Raw genomic sequence first — 11,019 nt, 5'->3', positions numbered from 1 at the left:
GGGGTAACTCAAGAGCAAAAAAAAAACAAAATACAAACCAACCACACAAACATTTTTCAAGACAAAGAAATGTGCAAAATAACCCCAGAAAGGCAGCATAGTAACCTGTGGAGAGGTCAAGAGAGCAGCTCCTGCTAGTAAAGGAGTGTCATCCTCTTTACTTGGCTACTGAGGTGAGAATCTATTTGGGATGTGCTGATTTTGCCTGAATTGCTTGTTCTCTTTATTGCAGTTCTCTCCTACCCCCACCCTCAGCTCTAGAGAGGTTCAGTTTCTTCTTGCTGTGCCTGAAGATCATCCCTTCTGGTAAAGTCTCAACAGCTACATTCTGCAGCCACACTTCTGCCACCTTCTATGGGAAGACTCCCACCCACAAGCAAGAAACAGAACTATTCTGGCTGCATAGTTAAGTGGAGATTACACTGATGGTCTATGGCAGAAGAAAGCCTGGTCTGGATGCCTCTGAGCAGCTTATCTAAGAGAATTCCCTGGCAGAGCCATCAGAGAAACACGTAAGTATGCTTCTGTAAAGCCTGGAACATGGAACAGACTTAAAATACAGGATGTATAGCTGTGTAACAAATCTCAGCTCGTACAGCCTGTCTCAGCCTATTGAGGGAGAAGTTCATCCCTTCTCTGTGCTCACACCAGCAAGAGACCCCTGATCCCAGACTAAAGCCTGCAGTTTTAAGTCAGAAAGAAGAGAGCAGGTAAAGACACAGTATGACTGCTCAGTCAGCCTAGTCAAAGCCACTGAGAGGCAGCAGAACAAAGAACGGAGCAGGAGAACCGAGCAAGCAATGGTGATAAACAAGCACACAGGATTCACTATGAAATAACATTAGTACATAGTGAGAAGTCCTGGCAGACATACTGGCATCACTGACATCGCCAAATTAGAAAGTCTCCTGGTGGAAGGGTTCTTGGTTTTGGTGTTTCAGGACTTGGGGTTGTATTCTTTAATATTTCTTTTTTGGTTTTTAAGAACTCAGCAATTCATTCTTGGTATTCCACACTCTTCCCAACTCTGCTGGTCACCGCATGCCTTTCCATTCTTAGAACCTGGTTTTAACATTTCCACTCCTAACGCCTTCCCTTTCCCCAAATTATGTTCTTCCCTTGGGCTGGTACAGAAAACCCATTCACTCCTAAGCTCTACAACCCAAAGGACGCAGCACAGCCTTTCATCAGGAGAAGCAGGGAAGCACAGAGCTTCTGTAAATGTTCCTTTTGTAAGCATGCTAGGGAAGAATTCCAAAGAACAAAACACTTCAGTTGTGAAACAAGGATTACTTGAGAGTTGCCAATAAGGGCACATGGAGATCTAAGCAGTGGCAGGAATACTTTGGCCAAGGAGTTCCAACAGTAGCGATGACACAAGGGTGGAGAGCCCATTGCTCAGTGGGTCAACTCTGATATTTTTGCCTTGGTTCCAACTCTCCATCCTTGAACACGAAGGTCATTGGTAGAGCAGGTAACTCTTGAGGGATGCTGGCAGTGGCAGTGTAGGGATCTCATTCAGTCTTTCCTTGCCCAGAGCAAGCCTCACAGCTCGCCGACACAAGTCCATCAAAGGCAGTGGTTCAGCTGGGAAAAGAGACCCAAGACATTAATATACCTGCAAGTTACACTAGAAAGCCCACATGGAAGTTCCCCTCTGCAATACCAGTTACTCAAGTCAGAATTCATCTTCTAGCTTGTGCCACTTCCTACGGTACCCCAAAACCTTATTAGGATTCACTGAAGTAAAACACTGCAGTGCACACTCTGATAGCATGATGTGGTATGAGTAGCCAGAAAGTACCACGATTTGTCTCATCTAGTAGGATAACAGCTGTCAACCCCTTCATTTGTATAAGTGCTTCCCATGAAAAACAAAGCCATCTGTCAAAGCTTCACATCACTACTTGTACTGTGACATTTTCCATTAGAGGATTCCCTCCTGTGTCAAACCCAGGAAAGACACAAGCCTTTGGCTATCCTTTCTGCATCCTGTACTTACACACACTGAACAAGATAATACTAGTTTTTCAGGAATGGCACATGGGGCCCTTTGATGCTGAAGGGTCATTCACAACATACAGGGTACTAAGGTCAAAGCCAGAGTTAACACATCACAGCTGCACAGAAGGAAGATACAGCTTTAGTTTCTCACAGCTTCTGTCACTACGTCTGTCCAAGCTCACCTTTACACAACACACTGCTCAAGCCTAAGGGGTTTCTCCTCCCCCAAGAGGAGAACACAAAGACATCCCAAATGAAGCAGATACCTGGCCATCCTTCTAACAGCCTGAGGCCTCAGCATGCATCATTAGAAAGCTTCCTTTACAGACATCTTGGGCTAAACACAGACACACCTAAAAACATCCACAGGATGTGGGAGAGTTTGGCTGAGAAGCTGTAGTTTTCAAGAACCTTGATAGAAGCCAACAGCTTTAACTTCCACTAGACAAGCCAAATTAATCTGACTGTTCATATAAGTGTTTTGAACAGCTGAGACACAGGGAAAGCTTTGTTTGCTCTGAGCATGGTCATGTTACTCCATTTCTCACCAGAATTCATTCCGTCAGTAAGGTGGACACAAGTGCATCCCTTCCAGGTTCAAAGATAACAAACAGCTAATACTGAAAAGCTGAAGCAGAGGTGTTGTCAGTAGCCTCTGATCAGGCCACTCCTGAAAAAGTAAACAGACTGCTCCATGTAGAAAACACTTCCAGTGAGAAGTGGAAAAAAGCTAATTTTCATCTCATGTTTGGCAACAAGTCTGTGAGAAGGAGAGCTCGTAGCAACAAGTCTGTGAGAAGGAGAGCTCGTAAGCTGAGGGGAGACTTGGTAACGGAGTCAGGAAATGCATGCTTGAATTGAGCTGTCTCCTCCTCAGATTAGCAGCCAGAGCTGAACTAATGCCCTGTTCCCCTCTCTCCTTCCCTGCTGTGGATCACAAGCTGTTACCTGCTCCAGGGGAAGTGGCAGTGGAACCATTTTTCCTAGCAGTTCTCCAAAGTTCTCCCTGTGCTCGAAGCACTGGTTATTGTGAGGAATCATCTCTATATGCACCCCTCTTCTGCACTGACAGCTTGCTGGAGAGCAAACAGATCCATCAGGGCAGTGCTGTTGCTCCCCAAGCCCCACCATGTCTCACACATGTTCTGTGCCACAAGCGAAACGAAGGCTCTCAGCCCAAAGTACTGCTGGCCTTGCCTGCTCATGACCTCCTTCAGGATCCATGCTGCCTCTTCTGCAGGGACAGGTCTTGACTGCTGGCCTGCACATCTCAGCTCTGGCTGCGATACTGCCAGAGAAGCCTGTTACTGGCAGCACTCCTTTGGCACTTCCCAATGTAGCTTACTCTTAAACCACTGGGATACAAATATGCTGTATTCTAAGTCTGTCCCAATCACTCCTGCTCTGTATGGAGATAGCTGGGACAGAGGCATTGTCTAGCCAGCATCCCAGAGGACAAGGGGCCCTGACCTGAAAAGCCTATAGACATTAGCCTAACAAACACATTCCAGTTTAATGGCCTTAAAAGGAGAGGATCTTCTTCCCACAGAATTAAAGACAAGAACTTTGTCCTCATCTAGTTTGCACTGATAACCCTCTCTGACAGGAGGCCTCAAGACCAAAAGAGAAAGCACACACATATCTGACCTCCTTCCATTCACAACCACTGCAATCACTGGACAGTGTTGCTATTGAATGCTCAGAATCGGTTAGAGCCAGACACCTTCTTTCTATCTGTGCCAAAATAGCATCCCGTCATTCCTGGCCTTATGCCCACAATTCACTCCTATGCTGAGAGCACATTACAACCAAATCCAGTACTGGAGGTGGCCATTTCCTTGCTAAGTGCAGTTCTGTGCCAACAGCTCCACAGACTTGCTGGCTTTGAGGGGAGCTGCAGATTTTGGCTTTGACCCTTCAGAAACCCCTGGATACTGTAAGCTGGTGTGGCACAGCAAACTGGGTTTCTTTCTCTTGGTGAGAAAATGCTCTGCCAAGAAGAGCTCTCTATCTGGTCTTGCTGAGTTGAAGCATATTTCTCAAAGCACTGTTGCTCCTATCCCTTTGCAAGGCTTTCCTGGCTATTCTGACAGCTCAGTTTTTGGGGTGCCCACTGTCAGCTTTGTTATGGCTCATGTCACCAGTGTCAGAGGTTTGCCATTGTTCGCCCAGCATTAGAACATGTTCTAAAGCACACATCAGAGCCCAGTATGTTACAGCCTTTGGGCAGACACTGTTCTGGAATGCAGGGGAAACACTGCTCTTTTCATATCAATACAGCCAAATTTATTTCACTAACATCATAAATCCAGATTTTAATCCACTTCCTTCACCTCTCTCCTCCACCCTACTCAGAGGACTGAGTCACAGTCTGGCCCCATGGGAACTTCTGACTATGAGAGATAACAGACTTTAGCACATTCTGACAGCCAAATTTATTACTAAACTTAAAGAGATTGATGCCCCTATTAGTAGAAGGCCTGGCATGCAAGTTGGGCTGGCTACAAAACCCAGCCCCGCACTAAATATGAGCACATCCTGCCCTGAAAGAAGCAGAGAAAGGAGCTACTTTTTGGAAGATGAGATTCCCATTTTCTTAGGGACAGATCTTCCCACTCTGGACTGCAAGGGATTTTTAAAGTCCCTTCATCAGCCATTTGAGGAAGAGAATTGTCCCTCAGTGTTTCCTGTGGACACCAGGATTATGTCCCCAATAGTATAACTGTCCTGACATTCCTGTTGATACTTAGGTAGCAAAATAGGAAGGCCTCTCATGTCTAGACAGATAGCTGGCATCACCTCCCCAAACCCTACTTACTCCCTGTAGTGCCGTAGGAACGGTACATGTGTACAGCCAAACTGTTAGAATTAGGCATTAAAGCTTCAGAGCTGTATCCTGCAATCCTTCTACCAATATGAAGTCCTCACCTCTCTAGAGGAATGGAAACCCTCCCCAGGATGGTCTAGTAAGCCTGCACTTAAGTAGCACATGGATCTGTGCTGTTAGCACTAATAACAAGAAATCATACTCACGGTCAAGTCCATTCAAGTAGCACATCCGTATTTCACAGTGTCCCCACACTGCGCTTACCACTGGATATAGCTTTTTCCCTTTGAGTCCTCGAAATGCAACACCCATGTACTGCCCATCTACAATGAAGCTCAGTGTCCCATCATCCATGTCCAGAACCACCAGGAAAGAATCCGGCACGATGAAAGTTTCATCTGGTTCTAAGAAGGCAGGGTAGGTTTTACTTGGCTGGTTCTTGCCATCATGGTACAGCCTGTTGCGCCCTAGGTCCCAGCCCCAAGATTCATGGTTATTTCCTACCAGCGTCGTGTATCCTACTGAATGCAAAGGGGCATCTGCTGTTGCCACCCCGACCACAGCATGCGTGCCTCGCTGCCTCATTGCCCACGTGATCTGCCACACGTGGAGTCCCCTGGTATATCCCACTTTGCCTCTGATGGCATCTGTACTCTGAGCCACCGGATGCCGGTGAAATATGAGTTTGTCATCCTCTTTCACAAACACATTCAGCGAGCGATCATCATTGTTCCATGAATGTAGTAACTGCACTTCATAGGACACCGGAGGCATGTCCAGTAGCAAATCCAGACGTGTGGGTTTGCTGTAGTCAAGTCCTTGGAGTTCCTGTTTCAGTGGCCTGTAGACAGGGTCCCTCATATCCACAGTCTTTATCCCACCTGTGACCTTCTGACCCATGGTGTGTTCTGATGCTGCCTATTTATAGGCTCATGGATTTAGCCGGCCGCTCCTGCTGGCATTCAGCCCTACAGAACAGGTTGCCTGGAGACTGTCAAGATGTGCACCAGTCAGTATTGCCTAATGGATGGAAAGAAAAACAAGGCAAGAGTTAAACATCACCATACACAGCCTTGTAGGCAACATTTACAGAGCACTGCTTTAATCTGTTTATCCTGACAACTCATCCTTCTTTTCCACCAGCACAGCAGGGTAATGCGTACTACTTATGCAGTACGCCTGGCATAGCAGTGATAGCATATAAATCAAATAGATGGGTACAAAGTTTCTAATGTCCCCTTCAGAAAGGCACTTGAATTTCTGCTTCTTTCTCTAAGGAATGTATAGATTCAGCTCATCATCTCTCCACACTGAATGCACTGCTGCTTATTACTGCATCACTAACCCTTAAGAGAGCACATTTATACTTAAGCAGCCTCCAGCAAACCTTGCTTTTATATCATCATCACTTCTATGTTGTCCAGAAAAATTCAAGAGAGTTTAATCAGGCAGAAGGCTTGGAACTCCGTACACAGTAATGCTGCAGACTTAAGCCTGCCCTGGTTATCTTCAGTTGGAAAGAAGACTGACAACAGGGTCTTGTATACACATAATTTTGCCTGGTCTTCCTGCCCCAGTTCATACCATAAGGCCAGGCTGATGAAGACATCCCAGTGAAGGCCCAGGCTGCCCACTGGCATTCCCCACTCTAGCTTCTTCCAACCACCATGGAGAATTTCTCCTGCCAAAGCCATCTCTGTAGCTATCCACAAGGGAGCCAAAACACACAGGGCATTTAACAGAAGAGGAATCCCAACAGCTACAGTCAATTTTTCTAATATAGACCTGAGCTGACAATGGCATTGACTTTGGACACCGTAGTAACATGCTATAGCTGACTCGTTGTTCTTGGGGAATCTCTAGGACATGAGCATCCCCTAGAATAAAGGCTACATACTGCAAAGACACACACAGGTAATGGCAGGATAACAACAGGCAAGATTTTCTTCCCTTAGCACAAACAGTTCCAAAAGAGAAGCAAAGCACTGAACACAAACCATCTCCCCATAGCAGTGATCAAAGAAGGTAAGAGCCAAGCAAGGAAAATGAAAGCTTCTCCATCTGGAGAGTTACAAACCTTCCACAGAGCAGCTGGCAAAGCAGCCAGCAGCCATTGATACACGTTTGAGCATCCTTTGCAACCCCACTACAGCTCTGCTAAGTACCTTAGAGGCCTGACTGCGAAGCAGCAGACAAAACCTGCTGGGTCCAGCCTTGAGGGATGCCCATTCCAGCAGCTATGGGCACTATTGGCGCTGCTGAATTACTGTAGTCAAAAGCAAATAAAGCTGCTGTCTGCTGTCTTGAATGAGTAGCTTCAGCTGGGGCAGCTGCTCTTCTCCAAAAGGAAAAAATCCCCAGCTTGAGAAACAGGATCCAGGGGGAGGAGCAAGACGCTTCTCACAGTTCTGCAGTTCTCCTTCCAGAGTTCAGAGAAGCCTATGAAGAGCTGAAGCCAGCTTGGCTAGAGATAGTACTAACTCACTTCATGTACCTCTCCTCCAGCACTGCATCCACCAGAGCGTCTCTGCTCTCACTCAGCAACACAAACAAGCCCTAAGGCAGCTGCCAAACTGGGGGCAGCTATTAGGAGAATGAGAAGTGGGAGGGGAGGGAACCAGCTTTCTAAGAAAGAAAAAAAAGTGTTATTTTAACATTTCCTGAAGTGAGGCAATCACACAGGGCTCCTGCCAGCTGCACTCCCAGCACTCACAACCAAGGACCTCATCTGGCATGGAAAACAGAGCATGAATCATATCTGGTTTAAAAATAAGGTTACTAAACCTAAGAAGCAAAGCTTCAGCTAGAAGGTGACAGGGAAGGCTCATGGTTGCTCTGGGTTAGGGAGCAATTCACCAGCTTCCCAACCCGTTTTTACTACTAGTCCAGAGTATGCCATTGGAACTGTGAGCTCAAATTGTAGCTCTTAAGAGAAACAAAATGACTTTTCCTTCCCTCTTTTTAAATACGGCAAGAAAAATGCCTGAGGGTCTTTAAAAGTCACGTCCCAACGCACAAGCTGTCAACTAAAGGCTGTCAACAAGGCACTGGCTAAAGCACATTCAGAAATCTACACGAATTCAGCTGTTGGAATTTTGGTTAGCATAAAGCAGCAAAACATTGTTAGGAGGAAGGCAGATTTCCTAAGGGCTCTACAGCGTGCAGGAGAACACTCCATAGGAAGCTAGAACCAAAGCAGACTGCAAGGCTATTGGTACCAACTGCTCTGAAGCCCAAAATGCTCAAGAGAAGTAAGCAAACACAATTCTGTGCTCTCCATTAGCAAAACAATGCCTCATTCCTTATGGCTTGTTGCCTTTTGTCACCAGAAGCTTCAGCATACTTTCCTAAAGGCTGCTGCACCAGAAAGGGAATCACCACCCTGAAGGACAACAGGGAATTCTGAAGCACATGGGATATGGATACCTCTCATTGCCTGCTTCAGAAAGAAAGCACCTCCTCCTGAACACAAGCACCTTGTATTTAGTTATGACACTTTCCCCAAGCAAGCTATTAACACTAAATGAAGGACCACAGCTAGAAGAAAGCAAAGGGGGAAAGACAAAGATTGGAGCAAAGGGGTGGGTTAGAGTGAGAACAGGTCTAATGCTGAACACCATATGCCGAGATCTAAGTGCATCATGGCTCCTTATTAGGGCAAGGCAACAATTCCTGCTCAGAGCTGGCTCCATTGTCCCTGGCACTGCTCTAGAACCGCAGGGTGGCACCTTGCCCTACTGCCAGGAAGCAGAATTACATCCTCAGTCTTCAAAAGGAAAAGCCTCATCATACGCAAGACAATACAGGTACTCTCACTCGGACAGATACAGGAAAGCTCTCCCTCTTCAATGAATGGCTTAATGCCTTAGGCAGCTTTATAGGAGACACAGCCAGCCGTAAATGAACAGATACGCAAGGGAATTAGCTACTTCAAAGCCTTTGAGCTGTTCCAGGTTGAAGTACAAGTGTAAGCACTGAAAGTGCTTTTATCTGGCACTATCAACAGCTCAGGCTTGCTGCAATTCTGCTCTGCTTTGTAAACACAAGCTCATCCCCATGACACTGTTCTGCTCCCATGCTATTTTCAGTTCTTTTGTTCACCTCTAGGCTTAAAAGCTTTGGAACAAAATTATAAGAGTGTCTCAGGAAAACAAATATTCACTGCTATTTTCAGGGAGAATTAGATCTCCCTCAGTTTAGCTGCTCTGAGCAAGTAGGCAATTTGCCATACTAAAGACATGCCAGGTTTCAAAAGCACTGCTTGCTGCAAATAGAGAAGGCAGGAGACAGCAAAGGCATTTCAGAGGCAGATGTTGACATCCCTGCTGCTGCATGGGGAAAACGCAGCTCCAAAGAGTATATATGGCAGAGCAGAGCTGGTGTCCATCTTCTGTTTACACACTGACATGATCCAGGCAAGGTAACTGCCTACACAGACTCCTCCAGCCGAGGCAGTCACCTTGATTTAGTTTACCAGTATGTTGTGTACCACAGAACACAGGCATTCTCTGTCCATGGACACAGTTTACCCCCTTCAGCTTGCAGTGAACCTCAGGATGCAGCCAAGAACCCAGCGAGGGAGATGTTGTGCTGTGGATAGTTAAGACCTGTGTGATGTTTTGTCCCCCAGTATGAATCAAACAGCTAATCTTGATTTCAGTTACCTCCCTAGTGTCCCCCAAAACCTTGCCAGCATGATGCTAAGCAGGCTAAACAATTCACACAGCTAGGTTTAAAGAAGCCATCCACATTCAAAACAAGGCTCCTTACTGCTCCCTGATGATTTACCTCATTCCTACCTATTCAGACCCTTCACCTCACCCAAACACACACTAGAAATGCAATCCAAGCTATCAAGATAGTGAATTTAAGCCAAAGACTAGTCACCCAAAATACCCTCACTGTTTTATCTGAAGCCAAATGGCTGTTCTTTCCCATGCAGGTTATATCACCCACTGGGAGTTTACTTCAGGTACCTACATCTCGGAGTGATGCAAGAATTTTAACAGGCTGCTGTGCAGATTTCCAGCTCCATTTGGAAGGAACTTGCACAGCAGCAAGAGCCTCAAGGTCCCAGTCTAACATCTGCACGCAAGGCAAAGTATTAGCACTTGCCATTCAGGAGCCACTGTCACCACTGGTTCCAGTAACTAACACAACTGAGCTGCCAAAGTGCTGCCAGAGGCATGGTATAGCACTGATGGCTCACAACTGAGAGATCCAGAGCAGAGTTCTTAGAAGCATCTCTCCAAAACAAAGGGAAGGAAAAAAAAAAACAACCCAAAACTCATTGCAAGACACCTGCAGTTGTTAAAGCACCTGTGAGGCACTCAGCCACTGAGAACATCTGTGTTCTGGAGGCTGGAGGCTAGCAAACCATTCTTCTTCAGTTAAACCTCACCAGAAATATGGACCAGAACCACTTCAGTCACAGGAAGTTGGATAACTTCAGTTCAGAAAACCACTGACTACTCCCTTGCGCTTACAGAACACCCATCTTTAACATCAACTCCAAAAACACATGAAGGCTCTGAAATACCTTCATTCCTGACCCAGTGTTTCTTTATTCCTTCAGGTCAGTTGACTGTGGCTCTGTTTACCGCCTCCATAACATTGAGTGTGCTGCTACACTGAGACCAGACCTTTAAACACCTTGGCATATTTTGGGTGCTCAACAGACAATGAATCAGAGCCCTACCATGAAGATTTCCATCCTGGAACACACCTCAGAAAAAGGAAATATATATTCTGCACATGGGCATTTCCTTGCTTACAGCTTTGGAAACCTGACCAACAGCATCCCAGACAGTACTAACAAATGATACTAACAGACAACTGCTTTGCTCAGGTTTCCATGATTTTTCTAGTAAAGCATTAAGTAAACTTGGTCCATATTCTTAGGCTACATGTTCACCCCACACGCCAACAAAAGAGCTACACTACTTGTAGTTTGCTGACTAACCTGCTGGCAGCAGTTTACCTGGGGACACCCTTCAAATCCTTCAGGTATGTGCACAAGCTGTACGTTGTTATGACTCCCACAAACATCCTTCACAGTGCCAGCCCTTCTTGAACATGATTCTAGAAGCTGCTTCACCACCAGAGGTTTTCCCCTTCCTCCCTTGGTGATGCTAGGAACACATCCCTCGATCATGCAGACCTTGTGTAAAACCAAGCTAAAAGCAAAG

General features: G+C 46.1%; 1 protein-coding gene across 1 annotated transcript; it reads right to left on the bottom strand.

Moving 5' to 3' along the window:
- Positions 1–551: 551 nt before the first annotated feature.
- On the bottom strand, positions 552–5,746 carry SPSB1 (splA/ryanodine receptor domain and SOCS box containing 1). The gene is made up of 2 exons (XM_061347929.1): positions 5,038–5,746; positions 552–1,587 (listed from the first exon to the last, which is right to left on the bottom strand). Exons 1-2 carry the CDS (start codon positions 5,729–5,731, stop codon positions 1,460–1,462), a joined length of 822 nt encoding a protein of 273 aa, XP_061203913.1. The 5' UTR covers positions 5,732–5,746; the 3' UTR covers positions 552–1,459.
- Positions 5,747–11,019: the final 5,273 nt, after the last annotated feature.

The sequence above is a fragment of the Neopsephotus bourkii genome, unplaced genomic scaffold (genome assembly GCF_033783945.1).
Source record: "Neopsephotus bourkii isolate Nb327-2 ecotype Australia unplaced genomic scaffold, CSIRO-AGI_Nbou_v1 NB_333, whole genome shotgun sequence".
Lineage (NCBI taxonomy): Eukaryota > Metazoa > Chordata > Aves > Psittaciformes > Psittacidae > Neopsephotus > Neopsephotus bourkii.
The sequence above is the reverse complement of the archived record's forward strand: the minus strand, read 5'-3'. Positions and strand labels throughout refer to the sequence as shown.

Bases quoted from the DNA above. Each gene is read 5' to 3' on its own strand.
- SPSB1 (XM_061347929.1), bottom strand. From the start codon at position 5,731: ATGGGTCAGAAGGTCACAGGTGGGATAAAGACTGTGGATATGAGGGAC. The intron at 1,588-5,037 runs GTGAGTATGATT...CTCTTTTCCCAG, and splicing joins CTACTTGAATGGACTTGACC to CTGAACCACTGCCTTTGATG.